The 26,610-nt window shown below is 37.0% G+C and overlaps 4 protein-coding genes and 2 non-coding genes across 6 annotated transcripts; 5 read left to right on the top strand and 1 right to left on the bottom strand.

The window, feature by feature from the left end:
- Positions 1-959: 959 nt before the first annotated feature.
- On the top strand, positions 960-2,214 carry LOC110939961 (delta(12)-fatty-acid desaturase FAD2). The gene has a single exon (XM_022181530.2). The coding sequence runs from the start codon at positions 987-989 to the stop codon at positions 2,106-2,108; it is 1,122 nt and encodes a 373-aa protein (XP_022037222.1). The 5' UTR covers positions 960-986; the 3' UTR covers positions 2,109-2,214.
- Positions 2,215-5,284: 3,070 nt separating this feature from the next.
- Positions 5,285-11,108, bottom strand: LOC110942666 (ABC transporter B family member 20-like). Its single transcript, XM_035990650.1, has 8 exons — positions 10,939-11,108; positions 10,652-10,852; positions 9,879-10,138; positions 9,488-9,798; positions 8,707-8,930; positions 7,857-8,197; positions 6,700-7,390; positions 5,285-6,611 (listed from the first exon to the last, which is right to left on the bottom strand). The coding sequence occupies exons 1-8, from the start codon at positions 11,029-11,031 to the stop codon at positions 5,367-5,369; spliced, it is 3,366 nt and encodes a 1,121-aa protein (XP_035846543.1). The 5' UTR covers positions 11,032-11,108; the 3' UTR covers positions 5,285-5,366.
- A 5,520-nt stretch (positions 11,109-16,628) lies between these two features.
- Positions 16,629-16,700, top strand: TRNAH-GUG. The gene has a single exon. It is a non-coding gene; the product is annotated as a tRNA-His (tRNA).
- A 79-nt stretch (positions 16,701-16,779) lies between these two features.
- On the top strand, positions 16,780-16,851 carry TRNAH-GUG. Its single transcript has one exon. It is a non-coding gene; the product is annotated as a tRNA-His (tRNA).
- Positions 16,852-17,223: 372 nt separating this feature from the next.
- On the top strand, positions 17,224-18,356 carry LOC110939962 (dirigent protein 10). Its single transcript, XM_022181531.2, has one exon. The coding sequence runs from the start codon at positions 17,260-17,262 to the stop codon at positions 18,208-18,210; it is 951 nt and encodes a 316-aa protein (XP_022037223.1). The 5' UTR covers positions 17,224-17,259; the 3' UTR covers positions 18,211-18,356.
- Positions 18,357-19,436: 1,080 nt separating this feature from the next.
- On the top strand, positions 19,437-25,323 carry LOC110939963 (nudix hydrolase 9). Its single transcript, XM_022181532.2, has 9 exons — positions 19,437-19,591; positions 19,751-19,825; positions 21,831-21,887; positions 22,071-22,132; positions 22,211-22,269; positions 22,368-22,516; positions 22,615-22,758; positions 23,361-23,519; positions 25,075-25,323. The coding sequence occupies exons 1-9, from the start codon at positions 19,535-19,537 to the stop codon at positions 25,171-25,173; spliced, it is 861 nt and encodes a 286-aa protein (XP_022037224.1). The 5' UTR covers positions 19,437-19,534; the 3' UTR covers positions 25,174-25,323.
- Positions 25,324-26,610: the final 1,287 nt, after the last annotated feature.

Below are 26,610 nucleotides of genomic sequence, written 5' to 3'. Positions count from 1 at the left end.
GTTTTATAACCTGTTTACCCTTTTTGTTATTTGAGTAACATTATATGACGTCTTATAAAATTCCGAGTATACTAGTGCGACGTTTTTATTTTTTACCTAAGGTCGGATAAAAGTTTATTTTTGAACTGGTCAAGTATAATCAATTTTTTGTCCTTTAATGTTATGGACTGAGTCAATAACATCCGAAGAATATCGGTACCAGTGTTTTTGATTTATAGTTTTCTCGATGTTGCCATACAAAATTCATTGAGATTTCTTTACAAATTTACGACGCTTGCCTTTTTTGTTATTTGAGTAGCATAATATAGTGCTTTATAAAATTTTGAATATACCGTTGCATCATACTCATTTATGTCTTTGAGTCGATAATTTTTTTACTTGAATGGTTTAAATATAGTTGATTTTTGTGTTCTTTACCACAAAAAACCGAACCAATGGTGTTCTAACCACATTAGTACTAATACCGTATTCGTTTTTATGGTTATCTCGTGATGAGGGTATAAAATTTATTGAAAACAGAATTGTATTCGTACCAAGGTATTTTTTTAGTATTGTACGCTATAGTGAGATCAAGTGACTAAACCGATGTCGCCCCAACACCATCGCTACCCATACTAGTAATTTTTTATTTTTATAATTTTCGATCGATGTAAAACACGTGTCTATATCTAGTTTGACGCATCTTTTTTGGTTGCAATGGAGAGTGTGATCGATACTGTACGGATACTTTAACAAAGCATGCCAATACTAACCGAAGCAGGTTGCCAACTACCAGAAATTCCACTATGTGTTTATTAATTTTGAATGAACATGTTGATAAATTATGAATATTAAATAAATAAATTAAATAATATTTTTTAATTATTTAGTCCATCACATTTATAAATCATTATTGTTCTACTTCTATAATCGAATCTATTCCTATATATACACAACCCAACTAACGAATCAATCAGAACAAGTTCTCAAGGGAAATAGGCTGAAAGATGGATTCCAGTGGCCAAGATGAAGTTGTTAAGCGAGCCCCATCGGGCAACCCACCATTCACTCTTGGTGACCTAAAAAAAGCCGTACCACCACACTGTTTCAATCGATCTCTCACCCGATCTTTTTACTACCTTTTCCGTGACCTCTTCTTTATCTCCTTGTTTTACTACGTTGCAGCCACCTACATCATCCCCCTTCAAGCCCCCTTATCGTATGTAGCCTGGCCGGTTTATTGGTTCATTCAAGGTTGTGTCCAGATGGGTTTCTGGCTTCTTGGCCATGAGTCGGGGCACCAGGGTTTTAGTGACTACAAATGGGTAAATGAAACCGTTGGTTACTTTATACATACTTCTATGCTTTCTCCTTATTTCTCTTGGAAATACAGTCACCGTCGTCATCATTCCAACACTGCTTCAGTTGAGTACGATGAAGCTTACCCCCCAAGAACAAAATCTAGCCTTGGTTATGCCGACACACTATTCAACACCCCACCTGGCCGTCTTTTTAGGCTAGTGATCTTATGCGCCATTGGCTTTCTATTGTACGTTTGTTTCAATGTTGCTGGCCGAAAGTATGGTAGATACACTAACCATTTTGATCCAAGGAGTCCTATTTATAGCGAGAGTGAGCGGCCCTATGTAGTTTTATCTGATCTTGGTCTTCTTGTCATGTACTATGTGCTCTACAAAGTGGCAATGGCACAAGGGTTGACATGGCTAGTGCTGGTCTACTTTGCTCCTATGGTTGTTGCTTACGCGATTTTGGCGATCATCACTTGGTTAAACCACACTCACCCATCACTGCCTCACTATGATTCCACTGAGTGGAACTGGTTGAGAGGATCATTGTCTACAGTGGATAGAGATATGGGCTTTTTGAACACGATTTCGCATCACCTATGCGATGGACATGTTGTTCACCATATGTTTAGTACCATGCCTCATTATCATTTTAAGGAGGCCACAAAAGCTATTAAACCCATCTTGGGTGAATACTATCAGTTCGATGACACCCCAGTGATCAAAGCAATGTGGAGAGAAGCTACCAAGTGCTTTTATGTTGAGCCTGATGAAGGTGATGACAAAAACAGAGGTGTCTATTGGTTCGGCAATAAGATGTAAAAAATTGTAATGGCCCTTGTTTCGATTTGTATTATCAAGCTGTTAAATTTACTAAATAAGAGGATGTTTAGTGGGGCTTGAAGATCAAGCCCCTCCCCTTAATTAAGCGTTATTTGACACGTAACATCCTACTCAGCAAGAGGTATTATAGGACCATTCATTCATTACCTAATTATTTATTTTAATTTCTTTTTATAGAAAATAAAACAAATAATATCCCATTAAATAAAAAAATTACATTAACATTAATTAAAATACTAAAAAATAAATACAAAACATTCAAAAGTACTAAAAATAAAAACATATGAATGCTTACAAAAAAAATAAAGCTCTAAAGTTCGTATTTGTCACGGATTTGTTACCTACGAATTTGTGCTAGGCGCAAGGCATCTCCTTGGAGGTGCTCGATTGGTTTAAACAAATACTCGATGTCTCTCTCCATTTGGCTCGCTTTTTGGATCGCGACGAACTTTTTATTTCGGTATTTCTTTCTTGCAATGTTTCCAAACGCCTATGCTCAAGGTCTCGTATATCTTGAAGTTGTCGGTTCATCTCCTCGAAATTTTGTTTCATTTCGGCACAAGCTGAATACGACTCTAGCCTTCTCCCCTTTCCACTACTTCTTCTATTAGGCGGTCGAGGCAATCCATTTCCTCCTCCTCGTCATCCACATTATTAGGATTGTTTAAATCGATGTTTCGAGCATCGAAAGTGTGTGTTCCCGAATCAACTAAATAGGAGCTTTTGGACCATTTTCCCTTGCGCCTACTACTAGACGTCATCGTTGGTACGTTGGCCCACTTAAAACTTGTACGTAGAAGCTCCCAACACTTCATGTATGTGAATATCCCTCGCGTTAAGTTGTACTCCTCCAACGCTTTTGTTTATATTTCCGTGTCGCTTTCACCGCTACACCAATTGTCCTTCATATGTTGGAAAACCTCTTTAAACACATGGCATTTGCAACCGTGGAGGCACCGATACCGACGTTGTGGAACACTAATTTTGGTGCAACAGTGGAGGTGGGTTATTGGGTGTCGAATCTAACAAATAAATTTAAAATAAACCTAACACACTAAAAATAGTATGAATGGAAGTCAAGTTCGTGTCCACAGGATTAACTAGTTATGCCAAACGTTTTAGGCACCGATACGGTTGTTTTGAAAGGGAGGTTATTAGTTTAAACTAGAATGTAGAAACAATTTTTATTTTTAGATTTTGTAGGATTAAAAAGAAACGCCAATTAAAATGATTAGAAAGTTCAGATGTTAAAAACTAATTTCAAAACCAGGGCAATTTCTTGATTCGGTTCGGCCCTTCGGCTTACGATTATTAACGGTCACGGTGCAATGATCTTTGTTAAATAAAAGCTTGTATCAATACTAGATGTCACACAGTTCGGGCATCCACTCCATCTAATATCTAACCAAGTGAAGTTCGTCGGTTAGAGCCAACCCGCTACTCTAAGCTCACGCCGTTCGGTTCTTAACGTGCGGTTGCGTGATAGAAGCATCGATTATAATTAACCACTCACGTCGTTCGGAATGTTTAATTATATTATATGATTCTATAATAGTTTGGGTTCATAAACAAACTCAAAATATTATTTTGTTCCTAGTATCAAAAACTAAAACTTCATTAAGGTTATAAAAATTAACTGAACTTTACTAGAAAAATTAATAAGTTGATCAAGTTTATTAACAATCTAATATTGTTCCGGATTAATCCATAGTAAAAACAAGAATCACACAAAAAAACCATTAAATAATAGAATCTAACGTGCCTATTTTCTATAAGTTTATAAATCAAAACAAAGAAAATAAACCCCGATATCAAAACCTGTTATAGCTATAACAGTCAAGTTAAATTTAAAGCAAAACATCTAAAAAAACTTAAGAAACAAAAACAATCAAAAATGTTTGTTGTTCTAGAAATCACCCAAAAAATAAAAATGCCTTTCTCGATCTCCGGCTCCGCTGAAGCCGTCCAAAAGATTCCTCCTTGTGTTTCGTCCATGTTGTTTTTATCTCAAGTTTTTTTTTATTCCCTTCGTTTTTGTTTCTTTCTGTTAGCAGACCAGCTCACTTGGTTATTAAGCCCATCAAAACCTTTTAATTCACATCTATATTTTGATGTCAACCGATGACCCACTAGATTAAAAGTAAATTGAGCCCATCATTATTTAACTTGGATGTTGCAATTTTCAATTTCCCACCTACAAAATCAACAAATATGAACCAAAGTTGCATCCTACCAAAACATCTATTTTCCAAAATAATGTAATATGTATGGTCTAAATGCATAAAATGCAATGAAAATATATACTAAAAATATAATAAAGTATGCCTAAAAATGCATCTAATATGGGTTAAGTTGTTCCTTCGATTAATGTTTGCCGGTGACAAAACCCAAGTTGAATCTTTGTCGAGATTCGGGCATAGTGGAGGTAGCCGGAGAAGGTATCAGGAATTCAGGAGAGAGGAGAGTGATTTTAAAGTTTTTATGATGGTTTGACAAAAATGCCCTCTCACTTGGCAGAATCCAATATTTAACGATCGTTAGTCTTAGTACTCAGCATTGTTACAAAAAACAAACTTAATACCACAACATATTACTTGAAACCCTTAGTACCCAACGTTCTTACTTTTGACAAACCACAAGGACTAAGCGTTTAATTAACTCATCTTTTAAGTTATTGCAATTTGTTTGTTTATACGAAATTGTTTAGTCATAGTTATTTGTTTATGTTAATTATGTTAATTGTTCAATTGTTTAAATTTTATGAACGGCGTTTCTTACCTGACTTATTTCTTTGTTTGAATAGCTTAATTTATAAAAATGGTCCCTTATAATATTAAACCTAGTTAGTATAAATTTTTTTTACATCGTTGCATTAGCGATATAAGTTCATCGTCATATCACTAATTCTTATTATATATAACTATACAAGTTTATATTTAGGAGACATTTTCTTTTACTCGCAGATGGTATCCAAGAGCCCTCAAATTCTCAAGGACGACCCTAATTATCGTAACATTTTAATAGTCCTAATATTTGAGAAAAATAAAGCAGAAGACGATATTGAAAAAATAATATTACAATAAATATGTTATCTAAATAGCTTGTGTGTATTTATAAGGACACAACTAACAAATTACTATGGATAAACCCAAAAATAAACTAAAAAATCTAAAAATATATATATATAAACGTTAATTACAAAATCAATTATTTGCATAATAGAAACATAATTAAAAGCTATTGTGTAGAAGCAAGAAAATGAGGCCGTAATCCTTTTACAAAACGAGGTTGTGTCAATTTCGCATAAACACCATCCTTATTTGACACAAGAGAATCATGAGTCCCACTTTCCACAATCTGGCCTCCATTAACAACCAATATTTTGTCAACTCGTCTCATCATTGACTCTCTTCGTGCAACTAAAATCGTTGTTTTGCTGCCAATTAAGAGTCTATCTAGTGCCTCTTGTACCACACGTCTTGACTCGTCTTCAATTCTACTGTCTGCCTCATCTAGTAACAAAATGGGCGTGCTTTTCAACACCACACGAGCAATCGCGACTCGAAGTTTTTGTCCCGGTGTTAACTCCACTCCACCGGGACCCACTTTCGTGTCATACCCTTTAGGCAAACTACTAATAAAATGGTGTGCATTCGCGATTCTCGCTGCTTCTTTGATCTCAGTTTCACTTGCGTTATGTCTTGCGTAAACGATGTTTTCTCTAATGCTCGTCGAGAACATCACAGGTTCTTGTTGGACCAAACCGAGTTGGTTCCTTAACCATCTTAGATTAAACTGTTTTAAATCTTTTCCATCTAAAAGTATCTGCCCGGAAACTGGATCATAAAATCTTAGAATTAAAGAAAGTAGAGTACTTTTTCCTGAACCCGAGACCCCGACTACACCCACCGTGTGTCCACCGTCAACTTTAACGGTGAAATCCCGCAACACCATGACTTCTGGACTTTTCGGGTAACAAAAGTGGACATTTTTAAACTCGATAGTTCCATAAGCATTAACCGGTTTAAGAGCAGTAGACTCATCATGGCTAATCTTGGGAACATGATTGATGATATCGAACACCCGGACAAGATCTTTTCTGGTTTTGTCTGTGTTACGTGTCATGATCCCGAAAGGTTCCACGAGTGCGAAAGTAACAAAAGTGAAGACAATGTATTCTCTAAGGGCTGTTGGAAGGTCAATATATCCATTTCTTATAGAAACAGCAGTGTACCATAGTAGAATACCGTTGCAAGCGAAAAACATAAATCGTGAAAAACCGAACATGAATCCGGTTAGCATCCCATGGAGTAAAGTTTGTTTGTAAACTTTTTTGAGGTATAAACTATAGACTCTTGATACCTCATTACCAGCACAATATGCCATCACAATAGAGATGTTCTTTACCAAATCTTCAAGAACCACGGAAGCCTTCTTGTGAAGCTCCTCAATCCCCCTTGAGAACCCGGAAAATCCCCTTCTCTGGATAAGGAAGATTGTAATTAACATATTTGTTATGGATTAAAACAATGAAAAAGGAAGATAAATCGTTAATAGACAAGAACCGAACCTGTGCAACTGTAAAGACGATAAGAAATGGTATGGTAATCGAAGCGACCAACGCCAGCCTCCATTCTAGAGAGAATCCAATAACTATAGCAGCAAAAGCAGCACAAAAGTCTTGGATAAGAATACACAGGCGGTCGGTGAAAGTAGCACGAACATATGTGGCGTCGTTTGCTAATCGTGACAACAAATTGTCACTTTTGTTTTCATTTTTATCAAACCATCCTATTTCGCTCTCGAGCATGGATGAGAACATCATTCTTCTGATTCTTTCGGTCAGTTTTTCTCCCACGATTCCGAAGTAGAAGTGTTGTAACACGGTGGCTACTAGAACAACGATAGCCATACAAGCGATTATCAAGCACCATTTGTCAACATCAAAACGACTTGCATCACGTTTATAATATGCGGTCATTATCAGCCCTACAATGTAGGCTAGAATTGGTCTAAAAGATCCAAAGATGGAAGCCCCCACACTTCCCAAAACTGCATACAACCAGTCTTGTAAACTTAGCTTCACAAGTCTCCCTAAAGATGGCAAACTCTGATGTTTACTGTTGTATTTCCCGATTAACTGAACCATATCACCAACTCGATTACTTAAACGCGGGGTGCCGTTAACTTTATGGTCCGAGTTTGAACTCATTTCAATACCGTTATTTGAGTCATTCGCATTTTCATTCTTACTTGGCAACCTGAAAAATATCATAGTTCATATGACATTATAACCATGGTTGCAAAAGTCGCTAGGCGCTCCCTAGTCGGTCGACCGGGGAGTTGAGAGTACTCGGTCTACGCGGAGAGTACTCGGGGAGTACTCGGACATGTTAAATTATAAGGAAATTACTTTTTGGAGATTAAATATATGTCAAAGAACACAAATTTACTAATATTTATAACAAAATACGTGAAAATGATATTCATTCTTTAATATGATAGGCATAGAAATTATGTTATATTATTATTTAAGTCAAACTAGGCCCGAGTTGACCTACTAGATCCAATTCTGGCCGAGGTTGACCGCGTTTGACCGACTCCGAGTAATTAGGCGGTCAAAGAAAGTCGCCTCGGCAGCCTTCCTTGGAAACCTTGTTTTACAACCATGATTATAACCATCACAAACATACATACACACACAAAAGGAAAAGATTAGTAATGTACCTTTCAGGAAGTTTGACCACTTCTTCACATCTAAGTAGCTCTGAATACAACCCGTGTGCGCTAATCAGTTCATCGTGTGTACCCATTTCAACACACTGACCACCATCCATCACAGCAATCGAATCCGCATCTTTCACAAGATTTACTCTCCGAGCAATCATGATAGTTGATCTACCAAGTGTGATCTTATGTAAGGTATCATAGACAGCATTTTCTGCTTCCAAATCAAGTTTGCTGGTAACGTCATCAAGCAGCAGAATTGAAGGGTTTAAAAGAACTGCTCTAGCAATTGAGATTCTTGTCTTCTGTTCGTCTGTCAATGCTAACCCAAATTTACCCACCTATCGAACATCAAATGTTTTAGAATAAAATGAAGTGCACTTGTCACAAGTTGTGACGGAATTCTGACGGATGGTTTAAGTTAATTAAAAAATAAATATTTCGTCATAAATGTGTAGGAAACGATATTATTTCTGAGAGATTTGTGACGCAACTGTCAATTAATTAGGGTTTTCTTATTTTTCGTCACAAATTTGTAGGAAACGATATTATTTTCCCTTATTTATTTGGCTTATATAAATATTTATTCGGTAAAGAATAATAATTAACCTTTTGTAGGTTATTTCTGACAGATTTGTGACGCAACTGTCAATTAATTAGGGTTTTCTTGTTTTTCGTCATGGATGCATCGAAAATTTGTAACAAAATGATGAAATTTTTTTTGTAGGAAATTCGTCATAAAGGTGTTGTAATCTATGACGAAAAAAATTGTGTAGGAAATTGTCCCCTTTTCTAGTAGTGGTGTAAGAACATAGTGGTTACGGGACAAGTTAAAATCGTGTATATAGACCTGAGTCTCGTATCCACTTTTAAGAGAGCTTATGAATGCATGCACATTTGCTATTTTAGCAGCCTCCTGAATCTGATCCAAAGTTATGTCCGGGCGCCCATAAGCAATGTTATCCAATATGCTTAAACATGCTAAAGCAGGTTCTTGTGTCACAAGCCCTATTTGTTGTCTCAACCATTCTAGCTTCAGGTTTTTGGTATTAACTCCATCCAAAAGAACCTCTCCTGTTCCCCATAATAAACATTCGAATAAAAAAATGGTTATCCGATATAACGTAACAAGCTATGCTGCGGTTATGTTTCTAGTAACCAGTTCATTTAAGTGGAACTTTGAAGATTGCTCTAAGTGAACACTTTTGAAAGTTTGTGACTTTTTGTGAGTTGAGTAAATTATGATTTTAGCCCTGTGGTTATATCATTTTTACCCTTTTAGCCCAAAAAAGAATTTTTTAACGTCTGAGCCCCCAACGTCTTTTTTTCTGACCCTTTTGGCCTTAACACTAACCCCATCCATTAAATGTTAGGGGCCAAAAGGGTTAGAAAAAAAGACGTTAGGGGCCAAAAGGGTTAGAAAAAAAAGACGTTGGGGGCTCAGATGTTAAAAAACAATTTGGGGCTAAAAGGGTAAAAGTGATATAACCACATGGGCCAAAATCGTAATTTACTCTTGTGAGTTCAAATAAAGTTGGTTATGCGATACATAAACCAAGCCAACTTTGATTACCATTTTATGCAGAAACTTCTAAGAAAATAATAAAGATGATCGAGTTGAATAATCTAACCAAGATTAGGATCATAGTGGCGTGCCAGGAGGCGAGTCAAGCTACTTTTGCCTGATCCACTTCTTCCGACAAGTGCCACGGTTTTTTTGGCAGGGACGGTAAGGTAAAATCCACTTAAGATAGGAACCGCAGGACAAGAAGGATAACTGAAGAAAACATTTTGAAACTCAATCTTTCCTTGTACAGAAACTAAAGTATCTCCATCCAAATTAGCAGTCGAACCAGAGTGTCTTATAACCTCGTAAAGTCTATATGCAGCTATACGACCTTGCTCAAATGAATATAGGTTCGTTGAAGCCTGATTCAACCCACTACAAGAAGGTATTAACAAACAAGTAGCAATAACTATAAGCTTGTTTGTGTAAAGAAGTTAGAATGAAAAGATGCTTACAGGCCACTTAAAACTATAGCAAAAACGGCAGTCAAGATTTCCGCACCACTGTATCGTCCACTTGTAACTAAAAACCTTCCTACCCAAAGTTGCAAAGCACAAGAACACATTCCAAATCCATATGTGAATCCAACTCCAAGTCCTTGAACAAGGCTTATTGTGATACCATATTTTAATGTATTATATAGAGATGCTGCATAAGAATGCTTGGCCAATGCTTCATTTGTGAATGCATATAGTGTCCTAATGTTTGCCAGTGCCTGCAAAGAACCAGTAAGAGGTCTGAACCATTAAGAGCCTGTATAATACTTAACCGTTCAGAGGCAAATGTCTGACCAATTCAGATTAGAGGTCTTAACCATTCAGACTTTGTATAAATCTTAACCATTCAGAGGCAAATGTCTGAACCATTCAGACATCTACTCGTGAAACAAACAGTCTGAACCATTAAGTGCTGAACCAGTAAGAGGTCTGAACCATTAAGAGCCTGTATAATACTTAACCGTTCAGAGGCAAATGTCTGACCAATTCAGATTAGAGGTCTTAACTATTCAGACTTTGTATAAATCTTAACCATTCAGAGGCAAATGTCTGAACCATTCAGACATCTGCTCGTGAAACAAACAGTCTCTGAACCATTAAGTGCTGAACCAGTAAGAGGTCTGAACCATTAAGAGCCTCATTAAGAGGTAAACAAACAACCCCTTATTCAATAAACACAAAATCTAGATATGTAAATAACACATTCAGATGTACAAGCACGTTGCACGCACCTCTTCAGCAACATTTGCAGCATGAACATAAGCATCTTGAAGGTTTATTTCAAATTTACGGAGGAATACGTTTGAAATCCAACCTGTAGCGAAAATGACTGGGCCTGTTGCCAATGCTACAAATGCAATCTGCCAGCAGTTTATCAATGCAATGACAAGCCCACCGACACATGCTGCAATGTTGTGAATATAACTCCGAACCTGACAATATAAAGATCGTTATCTTTATTACATATGCAACAACTAGAATAAAGAGAAACAAATACGAGATGATGAAATATTTATACCTTTTCACTAAGAGCACATTGAATTACTTGAACATCAGTCAAGACTTGGTTCATTATGTCCCCATTGTTTCCGTATGTATCAAAAAAGCTCATATTCTGGCCTAATATAACTTGAACATACTTTGTCCTTATTACAGCGGTTTGTCTTTCAGCCGTAAGAATCCAACACCAAACCTCTGTAAGAAGAAAGCAAGTTCAAGTTTACAAAATGAAATCAATACATAACAACATAACTCTTTTCAAAAACTGAATTTGCTCGAAAGTGATGTCGAAAATGATATGGAATCAAATCTGCTATTTTCATTCCAATCACCAGGGCAAATTACATAAGGATAGCAGGTAGACGAGCAACAAACTGCGCCGCCATCACTTTCTGAATAGAAAACCCTAATCTACTAAAAACAAAGTCTCGCCCCTGAGGGGTTGAAAAGTTGTTGTGGACCACACGCTGAACTCTAGATAAGAACCGAACTGCCTCTGGCGCCAAGGAGCCGAACGTGTCAAACGCCAGGGGAATTAGTTATGAAATTTACGTTTGTTGCGTAGAAAATAATTTAAAATGCAACAAAGTTTCTATCTTACCAATCCATCCAGCAGCAAAAACAACCAAGCCTATATACACAATATATAGAGCATACTGCATATTAAAAAACAACAATAATAATTTGTGAGAAATAAGAAATTCAAAAATAAACCTACAATCAATTACCCAAAAAAAAACATATGACAAGTACCTGAGAAAAATGGTTGAACACTTCATTTATATTACTATGGAAGCTCAATAAATGAATAATCTTTCCGAATAAATGTAAATACACCGCAAGAGATGCACCATGAACCACAGCACCCAACGACCCCGCTACGATAAGAATCCAATCAAACCCATCCGCACAATTGAACAACGCCATAAACGGCACTGCTGAGGGAGTCACTTCCTCCTCATCAATATTATCATTCTCTCCTATACTATTCTGGCGACTAGTGGCTGCGCGAAAGGAGGACAACGGAGAGTCCAGAACCTCGGAACTCTCGGACACTGGCGTCAGAGGCCCCACGCCATGCGGCGGAGCCCACCCAATTTCAAGCATCATTGGAATTGGAAGCTCAATTGAGTTGTGTAGTAATTGAGAAATTTGGTTGGTGAAAGTTGGAGATTATGAATGTTTAGAAGAGGTAATTGGAGGTTTGGAGATTTAAACATCAAATGAAGAATCAAAAAGTTGACTCTTTGATTGTAATTTGGGTAGTTGATTCTGTTTTTTGTTTGTGTTTGTGTATGTGTTGGTCTTGTCTCTAGGTTCCCGCCAATCCGAGGAAATAAACGGTTGGCTTTAATTTTTTTATACTTGATTTTTGGAGTTTGTTTTCGTATTTATCAAAGTATAAGATTATGGGGTATGGGGCGGGGGTAGAGGTGTACAAATCGGTTAATCGGTTTTTAAAAAACCGGTTAAAAAAAAAACCGGTTTTTTTCACCCAAAATAAAAACCGGTTTTTTTAATAACCGGTTCGGTTAATAACCGGTTTTTGAGGTCCAAAACAATAACCGGTATAACCGGTTGCGACCGGTTTTTAACCGGTTTTTCCCAAAAAAACCGGTTTTTTTCCGGTTTTAACCGGTTTTTTAATAACCGGTTCGGTTAATAACCGGTTTTTGAAATCAAGAATAGTAACCTGTATAAAAACCGGCGGTTAAAAAAAACCGGTTATAAAAAAAACCGGTTAAAAAAAAAACCAGTTTCGGTTTTTTTTCCGGTTTCGATTCTAAAACCAGTTTCTTTGTACACCTCTAGGCGGGGGTTTGGGCGTGGGTTGAGGGAAAACGCCCAAGCCACCACCCCGGGTGGGCTTGGGTTGGGGCGTGGCCCTTGGGGCTTGGGTTTCAAGCCGGGCGTAGGACGGTCTTGACATCCTAGCTGGCGGCCTCCTATTCGCTGACCCCGCCATGTCATAGCAGGCCATTTGAAAAGTTTGAATTTTAAATTCAAACCGTTTGGCTTCGCCAAGCGGTCACTCCAACCCCAACATCCCCTATAAATAACCCCAAACCCCACCGTGTGGTCCATCCCAAACATCCCACGAACCCGCTACCCCAACCCGAAGAACATGACATCCTGGACCCACGAGGAAGAATTGGCTCCTGTCACCGCGTTCGACAAGATCGACCTTTTTGAAATTTATTTAACGCTCTAGGTTTGTTATTTTGTAATTTTTAGAAATTATGTAATTTTTAGGATTATGTAATTTTTAAAATTTTAATGAAGTTGTAGGTTTTTTTTATAAATGTTGTGTGATTTTTATAAATTTTTTGTAATTTTTTTTAATATTCTGCCACGCGGTGCACCCAACCCAGACCCAACCCACGCCCCGTCATACCCTGCGGACATGTAACTAGGCGGTGGGGAGAGGGGGGGGCCTCCCATTCCACGTGTCAACAAATGCCCCAACCCAAGCTTAACCCAAGCCCCACTATACCCCACGGTCTAAGGCAAACATTATATTCCCTTTTTAATTAAAAACGAATAGTTTTTGGTAAGTAATTTCATAGAACAAAAAGAAGTTTAAAGTGTTACAAAAAAAGAGTAGCGTAATTACAAAATTTTAATTAATAATTACATTACAATTGATAAGATCTAAGTTTGAAACAAATACAATTGATAAGATCTAAGTTTATACAACCGCCAATGATGTCCAGCCCAGCTGGACGGAGGTGTGAGGGTTTTCCACACAGGCTCGGGTTCGATCCCGGTCTGTGACGGTTTCCCGCACAGGATTGTGGGGGGTCAGTCCCCGCTTGGAACTCCCGGTCAGACCAACCGGCCAAGTGTGGGACTCGATCCCGGGTCTTCTCGTTTGAACCTTGTGTCGTTTGCCAGCTGATCTACACCTTTCAAAAAAAAAGTTTATACAACCCAAAAATGAAAAAAAAAATAGTATATTAATGTTCCTTTTAACACTCATTGGTTTCAAATAATAAGCTACTTGGAGATTTTTAGTTTAGTTTAATAGGTTATTTTGTACTGATTATATTGTTCTGAGTAGATTTTTAGTTTTAGTAAAGCATTAAAAGTAATGCCACTAGAAAAAAACCACGCTTAGGCATTTGGTTCATTTTGTTATTATATATTTTCTTTGACCGAAATGGTGATTACACCTTCTTTAATGAGCTATGATTCTTAGTTTTGATTTATCATTTTGAGCTCTTTATTACGGGTCTGACTTAGAAATGAGCATATCATTTTATTTTTTATACCCAGAATTGGTTCCTAATCGTACCTGATTTTTGAGTGAGTGTGAATGAAACCGGTTCTTGTAGGAACCGGTTCCAGTTCCTACCCGGTTTTAGACCATTAATACTAGAACCGATACTAATCGATTCCGGATAGGGTTGTAACCGGTTCCTCGGAAGAACCGATTCCTCGGAAGAACCGATTCCTTTGGGTAATTCAATGAAAAAGCTGCAAAACGTGTTGGATTTGGTTCCAACGGCTATAATGCCCTTAGAAACCAATTAATGGCCATTATGATCGGTTTCTACTATATATATAACTTACACCTTTCCTTTTCAAACACCTACTCCAAAAATACATAACTTACACCTTCAAATCTATATTTTCAAATCTCCACAATTAAAATGGCATGCAACGATGAGGTCGTTATGGTTTTGGAAACAAAGATGAACCCCGCAGTTTGGAAGCACTTTGATTTGTGTTTAATGAGCGATAGCCACGAGATGGCATGGTGCAAAGCATGTGGCAAATTCATGAAAGCTACGGCCAACTCCACATTAAAAAAACACACCGATCGTCATTGTCCGGTTACAAAGGAGAAGAAAAATGAAGTCGGTGAAGCATCCGGAACCGGTTCTTCGAATGTATAGTGTGTTTTATGTAACCAGTTACTATCTAGGATTTTAGGAGTTAAGTTATGTTTAGCTGTTAAATAAATGTTTAGTGTTTTATGTAATGTAGGATTTGTAGGATTTAACTTTCGTTTAAAATGTCATGTAATGTAACCGATTCTAATTTTATGTATGTTTTATGTCATGTAACTTTCGTTAAAAAACATATTGCTTGGTTGCAACGGCTAGGAATCGATTCCAACGGTAACATCATCAAGAATTTAATGCACCGAGTAGGAATTGGTTACGGAGGAACCGATTCCGGGTACAAACCGGGTACAGACCATTTTTTTATAAAAAGTGGAACCGGATAAGAACCTAGGGGTTTTTTGAACCCGGAACCGGTTCTTCAATAAAGCGGGTAGGAACTGGAACCCCGGTTCCAGGTCAGGTCTACCGGGTCGGGTTTAGAACCGGTTATTATGCCCATCTCTAGTCTGATTTGATTCAAATATATCGTTACCAAGACCCGTAATAAATACACAAATATATAGCCGTTAGTTTTGATTTACGTTTCGACACCACCGCAACGCACGGGATTATTTACTAGTTTGTAACAATGATAATGAAAATTAGTATTATATTTGACCAGACTCGTTAACAAACAAAATTTACGTCAAAACGTAGATCAACTAAAAACATACATAAAAATAAGCATGAAATATTTGACTCGACTTATTTGCGAAAGAAATTTATGTCGAAACGTTAACCAACATGAATTTATATCGACACGTACATAAAAATAAGCACGTAAGAAAATTATGTTTTTTTAAGTTAAAGAATCGTATGGTACGTTGCGGCGGCCTTGAAACGTAAAGTAACTAAAATTTATACCATCTAGTGAAAGCGTATTATATTTGATACAACTCATTTTAGAACAAAACTTATGTTAAAACATAGACTAACTGAAAACTTACATAAAAATAAGCAAAGAAAAAATGTATTATATCTGAGCCTACTTATTTCCAAAAAAATTATGTCTAAACGTAAATCAACTTGAATTTATACCGAAACCTACTTAAAAGACAAAAAAAAGGACCAAATTAACAGAAGTTCATGTAGACACCACTTCTTAGGCAATGGAGTATGATGTAGTAAATTGGATCATAGATTACCACACGGGACATGGTCTCGTGGTACACTCACTTCCCCCCTCCCAAACCATAGTGGTTTGCAAAAACTTCACATTTGACATGTAAACTAGCTAACATTGGCAGGGGCGGACCCACATTGGTGCCACCGGGGTCCCCGGACCCCAATCTTTTTAAAAAAAATAGTAGATTCGGTATATTAAATAGTATATGGAACCCATAAATACAATTAGGTGGACACCATAGAAATAAAAAGAAAGCTGGTGTAGTGGTAAATCTCCCTCTTTTCCACCAAGAGGTCATGGGTTCAATCCTTGATAAGCCCATTTTTCTTATTTTTTTTTTAAATGTAGTTCAAACCTCACTTTAACTCGACCCGAACGAGGACCGACCCGAAAATGGACCCCATTGAAATAAAATCCTGGGTCCGCCACTGAACATTGGTCATGTCAATTGGTTGGCATGTAATATCAAGAAAAAGTTAAATTAGGCATACATAGCAGACAAAAATTTCACATTTGACATTTATGACCTTTCTTGATTCCATTGGAAAACCTTCTTATCACTCAAAAAATCTTACATCGATTAAAATATGTAAGTTTCAGTATGAACAGATACCTTACATATTTTTAAAACCCATTTTGAAATTTTAAATAGGTAATAATTTACAAAAATAAATAATAAAAAATAACACAAATGTGGCTGTAGTTTAGTGGTAAGAATTCCACGTTGTGGCCGTGGAGACCTGGGCTCGAATCCCAGCAGCCACATCTCATTTTTACTTTTTCTGAACTGATGCTGTGGTTCTTTTTCAAATAAAAGATGAAAATATGTTTTCTCAAACAAAATGTGGCTGTAGTTTAGTGGTAAGAATTCCACGTTGTGGCCGTGGAGACCTGGGCTCGAATCCCAGCAGCCACATATCACTTTTTTTTGCCGAATTACGCTCTCATTTTTCATGAGCAGCCTATAACTATATATTATATAAGATATACAAGTTGAGATGCAGGGTCATGATCTGAAAAGTAAGGGTGACAACTCACAAATTAAGTGGTTGGGCTGGTTGGTGGATCAAAACTTTATACTTTGGTGCGGGCCGGGTTGACCCAAAAGCCCAAGTTTGGATGCTGTGAAGAGGAGTTGTTTTTGTTTAGTTCTTAAATAATGACACAAGTTTAGTTTACCAACTCTTAAGGCACCTACTCCATGTTATCAACTACACCATTTTTGCATCCACTATTCTTTTTTCATGTATATATAAACACATCACATTCCACATAAACCATCAATCATTCACCTTCACCTTTTGTACTTGATCAAAGTTTCTTAATGGCAGCCTCTACCTTCACTTGCTTTTCACTCCTCTCCCTTCTTTTCCTAGCCACAACTTTCTCTTTAGCCACCTCGGCCCGGACCCTCATTGAGGACCCAGAACCTGTGGCCCCTGTGGTTGCACCAGAAGCAGGTGATGATGTGACTCCCTTAGGCGCCATCCCACCTAACCCAGCTTCTGGTGCTGGTGCTGGTGCTGGTGGTGCTGGTGCTGGTGGTGGTGCTGGTGCGGGTGCTGGTGTGGTGCCTGTGGTCGAAGGTCCTGATCACACACTTACTTTCTTCATGCACGATATTCTTGGTGGGTCGAATCCCTCGGCTAAAGCCGTCACTGGAGCTGTGACTAACCCGGCTGTCAATGGTCAAGTTCCGTTTGCAAAACCGAACGGTGCCAACCTCCCAGTGAACAATGGAGTTCCACAAGACGACAACAACAATGGGATTATCAACAACAACAACCTCCCATTCCTCACCGGCTTAGGCGGGACCACCTCAAATGTTTTTCAAAACAATAACAATAACAACAACAATAACAATAACAATGTGTTTGCTGCAATTAACGGTGGACAGTTACCTCAAGGTAACGCCTTACAACAGTTTATGTTCGGGACATTGACAGTGATTGATGACGAGTTAACCGAAGGACATGAACTGGGGTCCGGTTTGATAGGGAAGGCTCAAGGGTTCTATGTATCGAGCTCGATAGATGGTAAGAGTCAGACAATGGCATTCACTGTGATGTTTATGCATGGGAGTTATATTGATAGTTTGAGTTTTATGGGGGTTCACCGTAGCGCGGTGGCAGAGTCGCAGCTGGCGGTGATGGGTGGCACCGGAAAGTATGTGAATGCTAAGGGACATGCTGTGGTGAAGACATTCCAGGGTACAGACCAGCAGAACAATGATGGTACAGAGACACTACTTCATTTCACTGTGTATCTTGCTTAATAGTTTGTGGGGTTGGTTTGTAATTGTATCATCTTTTTTTTATGTTTATGTAATTTTTATGAGAAATTTGTGTGCAGAATATGAAAAGTGTCAAGAGTTTATGTCATTTTGTAATTTTTTTTTGTAATGTTTAATTGTTTATGTCATCAAGACTAGTGTTGTGCATCGTATCGTCTTTGTCCCCCCCCCCCCCCCCCCTCTTTATTCTCTCAAGGGTTCCAAGCCTTTCTTCAACATAGGTGACAACAAATAGGAGCAAGGTCACGATGGAAGAGATCAAACACAAAACCTGTTTTCGGATTTTCCAGGTTGCTGTTTGGAGTATAACTCATTTAGATCGTTGAAGGATTACGATAAGAAAATATTTCAAATTGTTATTTGTACATGAATAAATTTAATTCATACACTGTTGATATAAAATATCAACGGTACATGGTACAAAATTTCTTAATAGTTTTAGTGGTGTTTTAACTAAATGTTTATTTTTTCCAACAAAGATGAAAATACATGACAAATTAGTCTTAAAACAAAACATGAAATTAGTCGTGGTAGCATAGTGTTAACTATTCTCGTCTGTCACACGCGTGACCTAGGTTCGACCCCATTGTCGGCCTTGGGGAGGGGCAAAGAGGGTCACTGCCCATAACCCACTATTATCCCAATAAAATTATGTATTTTATATATTATGTACTTTTTCCAATAAAATACTATAATTAATTTTAAAATCCCAATCTATTTGTTAAACCCATTGACTTTCGATTTAGTTTAGCTTCATTAAACAATTAAACCCATCTACTCAACTAAACACATCAAACCCATCAGCCAAATATTATTTTAAATTATACTTTTAAACTCAATTAAATAAAAGTTTCAAGTTTTCGCAACACAAGAAAAGAAAAGGTCTGCCGACAATTGAAGGTTTGAATCAGCACAAAGTGCCACGGCTAAAGAATTAAGACTATTAGGAGTAAATGGGGCTTGAAAGAGGGCGTGGCGCGACACGTGTCTACATCAGCAGAAGGGTTTTGCCCTTCAAGGCCCAAAACACAGTGTAGAAGAGGCTTGAAACGCATGTTTAAAAAAACAATTAAAATAAAACTAACCAATCAAAATAAACCAAAAATATTATAAGGTGCAATTTGGTACAAAAAATTCGTCTGAGTTAAGGTTAAATGACATAATATTATTGTACCAAAAATATTATTGTGCGTTTTTGGTCAATTTTCTTTAAAAATAACGCCCGAGGGTGTTCTTTTCAAGTATTGACGGCTTGAAGCCGAATAGACTTTAAACTGAGAAGATCTGGAAAAGTTGGAAGGTGACGATGGAGAATGCATTCAAACTGCTCCTTTCATGTCCCTCTGGTCTCTCCTCTTCACAGGTAATAAATCCTCTCGCATTTCAATCATACTTTCCCCATCAATTTCAACTCATTCACTTTTCGATCCTTTCATAATCTCCGATCCCTTCGTTATGTCACAACAATTAGTTCTAAGTAATCGTTTATACTAACTTGTAATTTTTTAACCTTTTGTTATAGGTTTCGGTGAGGTTCGACGAATCGTACGATAGAGTTCCTCATCCGGACGCTGAATTGGAAAATTCCATTTCTGAGGTCTTCTTACTTTGCTGTATTTGTATATTTTAGTCGTAGATCTTTATATTATATTGCGAGCTGAATTGGTGTCATTCTGTTCATGTTTGTGATATTGCACCTAGTGTGAGGTTCATTGGGGAACACTAAAAAAGTGGGAACAGTGGGGAACCGACTCAAACGAATTCCAGTTGGACTCATTCCAGCGGCGTTGGTACCGGCTCGTCGAACACTAATTAGGATCTCTTAACCCTAAACCCTAAATCATAACCCCTAAACCCTAAATACATTAGGGTTTGGCTTTTAGGGTTTAGCTTTAGGGTTTATCTATAGTGTTTAGCTTTAGGGTTTAGCATTAGGGTTTATGGTTTAGCTTTAGGGTTTAGGGTTTAGCTTTTGGGTTTAGCTTTAGGGTTTAGCTTTAGGTTTAGCCTTTAGGGTTTAGCTTTTACACTGTGTTCCAGAGTTTACTAACGGAAGGAAAGGAAAGGAAACAAAAAGAAAGTAAAAATATTTTGTGTTCCAGAGTTTCATTTAAGGAAGGAAAAGAAAGGAAAATAAAACATGTCGTGTTCCCGAGTTTCATTTAAGGAAAAGAAAGGAAATGACGGGAAAACTAGGCTAAATTTTTTAATTTTTCTTTCCTTCCGATTTGGGAGGAAACGGTGGGAAAGTCATCTTTTTTTTTCCTTTCTCGTCCTTTCCTTTCTCACTTTTGCTTTCTTTTCTTATCCCTCGTTAAGTTAACTCGGGAACAGAGCGTTAGGGTTTATAGTTTAGATTTTACGGTTTAGCTTAGGTTTTAGCCTTATTTTCTAGCTTTAGGGTTTAGAGTTTAGGAGTTAGGATTTAGGGTTTAGGGTTAAAAGATCTTAGTTAGGATTCGACGAGCCGGTTCCAACGCCGCTGGAATGAGTCCAATCGGAGTTTGTTTGAGTCGGTTCCCCGTTGTTCCCCACTTTTTTAGTGTTCCCCAATGAACCTTCCCCATTGCACCTATTATCAGTTAGGATTATGGAGTCTGCTTTGATTTTATTTATTGATTTATCTTTGTATGATAAGTATAAACTAGTAACCAGACCCCCGCGCGTTGCGGCGCGGGTACTTCACAAATATCGAACGGATTAGTCCAAGCGTTATGTGATGTGTTAACCATATGAAAACGCACGTTTTTGACGTATCCGATTGAACTCAATGTATCCTATAGTTGCATTGCGATTGGATCAAACGTAACGTAAATCGAATTTATATTATACGCGACCTGACTAACTCGAATTTATATCGTCAAGACAAAAACTCTCAAGGGGGTCAAAGTGGCATTTACAAAGTTCATAAAAAGTTAAGTCGTTAAAAATTGCATTTCCTAAACTTAAGGGCTAAGAAAGGGTAAAGATAAGATTTGATTAAGTTTTGGGGTAAGAAGGAAACTATAACAAAGTTGGGGCTGACAAGGAAACTACCACAAAGTTGGGGTGTCAAAAGCAAACTATTTGTAAAATGGAGTAGTAGTTTAGGGACTAAATTTGCCATTTTATGAAACTTTGAAGATACCAAAGTCAAGCGGCTAAAATTGCAACATCGTGAAAGTATGGGGGAGAGGGAGGCAAAGCCGGTGGGGTTTCCACCGACTTTGTCTTTTAAGAGTATTAGTAGTTGGCTTTGAGATTATGTTAACTCTGCTTAAGGAAGTTGACCTCTAAATAGACTCGTAATGACCGGTAAGTTGATTTGCTGAATTAATGCAGAGTAAACGGCTTAGAAAGTAGTATAAAATGTATGCATCAAGGTTATGAGACCTCAGTTGGATCTCTATTCGAAACTATGATTAGGTACTTTGCTGTGTGTGGCATTCACCTTGATTTTCTTTATGTTTATGGTACTTGAGTGTTAAGGATTAGGTACTTTTCATTCAGTGGCGCTTGTTTCTGTTAATCGCAAATAAGATTGCGTAAATGAGCACCAATATTGATCCGGTGTACGTATCTTTTTTATACAGCTAATACGTGTCCTCTTATCTCATTTTCAGATATGGGATAAAAGGGTTCAACAAAGCTCATCATTGTTCAATGGTAAAAAGTTTAGGGTGCGTTGATTTATCTAAAAAGTCCGATTTTTTTAACACGCTCACCTGTTTGAAGTTATCAAATTTCGCCATGTAATATTCAGCATTTTCAGCTGTTAAATGCATCAATAGTTAAGATGTATAATAAGATAACAGGGTCTTATATACATTATTCTGACTACTTTAATGGTTGTTGCAACTTAGTACGGAGGACATGATGGCGCGGGTCCCAATGTATGCCTTCACCTTGGTCTAACAGATTATAGGTTCTCACTCTTTCTCGTCTATGTTTATACCGTTTCTGTATATAAATCAGTCATTTGTATGCCATTTTACTGTTTCAGGACTTTTGTCGGGACGAATTTAAATCCTTTATGGGAAAGATTTCTTGTATCGTCTGAAGGTAAAAAAAAACGAATCATCCGTTTTGTCATGTTACATTACATGCAATGATATCTACATCACTTCACCTGTAATATTCCGAATTTAATATTTTTGTAGATGATTGTAAGCAGTGTCAACACACGTCTAGTCCATTGGGTAACGGTGCAGTTGTAGAGACAGTTGACAATACGATACTCGTGCTCCAAAGAAGCAATAATGTTGGTGAATTTCCTGGATACCTTGTCTTTCCAGGTGGTCATCCCGAGGTACAACTTCCTTATTTTTCTCAAAAGTGGTTTGTGGGCAATTATGTTTATTTCTTTTCCTAATGATTTGGCCGACTATATTTGTTTATGGTTGACAGCCCGAAGAAGTCGGTATTACATCCCATACGTGTGAAAACGGGTCGCAAAACTCAGAATCGAGCAACAGTAAAGTCTCTCAGGAGATGTTTGACAGCATTGTACGTGAAGTGGTTGAAGAGATAGGAGTACCGGCTGCAACCTTGGTAAGAATATATCCAACTATATTATTATTATTATTATTATTATATAGAGTAAACTGCCATTTTGGTCCTTGTGGTTTGGTCAATTTTGGCACTTTAGTCCAAAACTCAAACTTTTTGCATCTGGGTCCCTGTGGTTTCAGTTTTATTGCCATTTTGGTCCAAAAATGAAATCAGGTCATATTTGTCTTATAAAATCCTGTTATTTTGTCATTTTCCGCAGGGGCAAAATGATCATTTCTTTTTTATAAATAAATACCATATTTTATAAGACAAATATGACCTGATTTGCCCCTGAGGAAAATAACAAAAATGCAGGATTTTATAAGACAAGTATGACCTGATTTCATTTTTGGACCAAAATGGCAATAAAACTGAAACCACAGGGACCCAGATGCAAAAGGTTTGAGTTTTGGACTAAAGTGGCAAAAGTAACCAAACATTAGGGACCAAAATGGCAGTTTACTCTATTATATATTTAAAAATATTAGATTCTACCATGTTATATATGTATAAAACCTTAAACTGCAGTGTATCATGTCTTTATTTATTAATCTTGAGGTTTTAAGGAAACCGTTAATGTGTTACAACTTGGTTTGATGCAGAGCAAGCCGTTGTTGATTGGTATATCCCGCAGGGTATTGAACGTGAGACCAACTGCATTTTTCTTCATCAAGTGCAATCTTCAATCAACACAAGTTCAAGAACTCTATTCCAGTGCACAAGATGGCTATGAATCAACAAAACTCTATACTATCCATCCTGTGAGTTACTTAATACCTGCTGTTATGGCTAGCCTTGAAAAAGAAGAAACACGCAGAGACGAAGATGGATTAACTTTAATCAAAACACATCCCATCTCGTCCCGTTGATCCTTTAACTAAACTTGACTGATAGCTACTAAATGCAATTGAATCTAACACTTTCAGCCCCATACCATCATTTTATCATTTCAAAATATAGGTAGCAAGATGGGTCGGTTTGGGTAACGGGGTCAATACAAGGTTGGGTTCCGTTATTACAAGTCATTTTGTGTGTGCTTGAAGCAGGGCGGGTGGTATTAGGGCTGCAAACGAACACGAACAAGACCTTGTTCGTGTTCGTTTGTTAAGGAAATGAACATGTTTGTGTCGGTTTGTTAATTTTAGGTAACGAACGTTGATGAACACAAACAAATGTTCATGAACACAAATGGAAACAAACGAACACAAACTAGGGGTGTTCATTGAATCGAATATCGAATTTTCGAATTATTCGAATCGAATTGTTCGAATAATTTTTATTTTTCCTTGAATTCGTATTCGATTCGAATTCGATTAAAACCTACCGAATTCGATTCGAATTCGTATTCGAATAAACCCAATTCGTATTCGATTAAAAATTCGAATTCGAATCGAATTCGAATAAATTCGATTTAATTCAGATTCTTTAAAAACATGTAAAAAACATTCAAAATGAAACATAAATTTTAAAGCAGCCATAAAGCACGATATCACACTAAAAAGTTCCAAATAAAGTACCACAAGTCTAAAATTCAAAACGAGAAGTCGGGAATAACCACTCCACATTACAAGTTAATATTTTTATGCTTAGAAATCTATTGATAGATTTGTTACTTAGGTTTTAGTTATGGGCCATGTAGTGGGTTTGGTAATGGGTAATTTTAATACTTGGAAAAAAATTGAAAATAATTATAGTATAGCCTAATAAAAGTTATATATATTATATATAAAAATAATAAATAAAAGTGTATAATTTTTATTCGAATTTCGAATCGAATTTGAAATTATAAATTCGTATTCGATTTACTTGAGTCGAATTGAATCGAATTCGAATTCTTATAATCGAAACGAATTCTTGATAATCGAATCGAATTTAAACGAATTTCGAATTTTTCGAATTCGAAACGAATTCTGCACACCCCTAACACAAACTAGCGTTCATGAACATAAAATATAACACACCGACACTTATTAAATATTTTTTTGTTGGAATTTCGAAGTATTCAAATAAAAAATAAAAATTGAAAACACTAGTGAACTATTGAACACAATCGAACATTAATGAACATGTTACCGAACGTTCACGAACATAAATGAACGAACGTGGCCTTTATTCCTGTTCATTCATTTAACTAAACGAACAGAACTTCTTGTTCGTGTTCGTTTGTTTAATAAACGAACGAACTTCCCGCCGAACGGTTCACGAACTGTTCGCTAAACGTTTGGTTCATTTGCAGCCCTAGGTGGGATGACCTGCATGAACTTTTTTTGTTGATTGTTTTTTTTTTTTTTTTTGACAATTTTATAAAATATTCAGAGTGAATTGGAGAACATGGCATCCAAAATGCCCGGCTGCCACCGAGGAGGTTTTGCACTTTACAAGTTGATGTTAGCAGGTGGGAATGATCTCAAGTGAATGTATTCAATCCCCAGGTTATATATATATATATATATATATATATATATATATATATATATATATATATATATATATTTGTTTAATTTGAAATTGAGACCCCAATGATATCATGTGATTGTGACACTACAGTAAAGAATGTTAACTAGATTTTCTTGTTTTACTAAACGTTGATTTGTTATTAACTGTTTCTTTTTTTTTTTTTTTTTGCTACAACCCTCAGCAAATATATTGACTTGCTGGATTTAGTTTGGTGTTGAATGTGCGGTATCATCGTTCTGCATTATTGTTGCGGGATCAATTTCTGCGTTATCTTTAGTCTTGTCATAATGACATTTGAGCTGGGTTGATTTAGGTGATTTTTGTTTGCTAAATGGATTGATTTGGATCCCTCAAACGAGTCACTTCTATGTGTAGGCAACCCAACTCAAATACGGCACAACACGAGTTGTGCTATCATATTACGATAAGTTGATTGTGTGTAGGCAACCCAACCCAACTCAAATGCATTTTAGTGACTTACTCATGGAACCATAGAAGGTTATGCACGAGCATGATTAATTGAAGCACTACACTAAGCTGGTGCACCCCTCTTAAATTCAAACTAATGTCATGACCAATCGTGACATCACTTTTTGATAGGCTAATAACTTCACATAACACCACATTGCTAGACACCTCCACTATATTTAACTTCACACTTCTAAAAGTAAAGTGTAGGGTTTCTTTATTTTTGATATGGTATTTGTCGTTAGGCTATGGGTATGGATGGGATGGTGGTTTGCCGTTTGGGTCATGAATACCGCTACACCACCCCCTGTGCAAACCATAGTGGTTCGCATAGTTTAATTCATGACAACCATGACCCTTTTTCAATTAATGATGGGACTTTGATTGGTGGGGGAGGATGATAGTGGACTGTGGGGGTCATGGTCCACACCATATAGGGTGGTGGATTAGGCTGGTAGATAAGAGTGAGGTGACATGATGTTGACATGGAGGATGGTGGTAATCATTCACGTCATGACCACGCGGCCTTATGTGAAATTTCATTTAGGAAAACGAAATATGTAATTTTGATCTGGGATTGGGTAAATATGCAAATAACGAAGTTTAGAAATGCATATATAAAATTCTCCCTTCTAAAATAATCGTCCTAATATAATACAAATTTTTGTTTGATATTTAAAGATTTATAGTTTTCCTGTTATAAATCACGTAATCAACAGAAACAAACCAAAAAAGTGTTTTTAAGCATAAATAATAAGTGTCATATTTACATCGTGAAAAAAACAACGAATTTTCATAAATATATTACCCTAAAGACTTAACAAAGTCGGTGGAAAATCCCACCGGCTTTGCTCCATGCCCCCCTCACTTTAATAATTTTACAATTTTAGCCCTTTACTTTGTCTTTGCACCATGCCCGCCTCACTT

This window comes from Helianthus annuus, chromosome 5 (assembly GCF_002127325.2).
Source record: "Helianthus annuus cultivar XRQ/B chromosome 5, HanXRQr2.0-SUNRISE, whole genome shotgun sequence".
Lineage (NCBI taxonomy): Eukaryota > Viridiplantae > Streptophyta > Magnoliopsida > Asterales > Asteraceae > Helianthus > Helianthus annuus.
The sequence above is the reverse complement of the archived record's forward strand: the minus strand, read 5'-3'. Positions and strand labels throughout refer to the sequence as shown.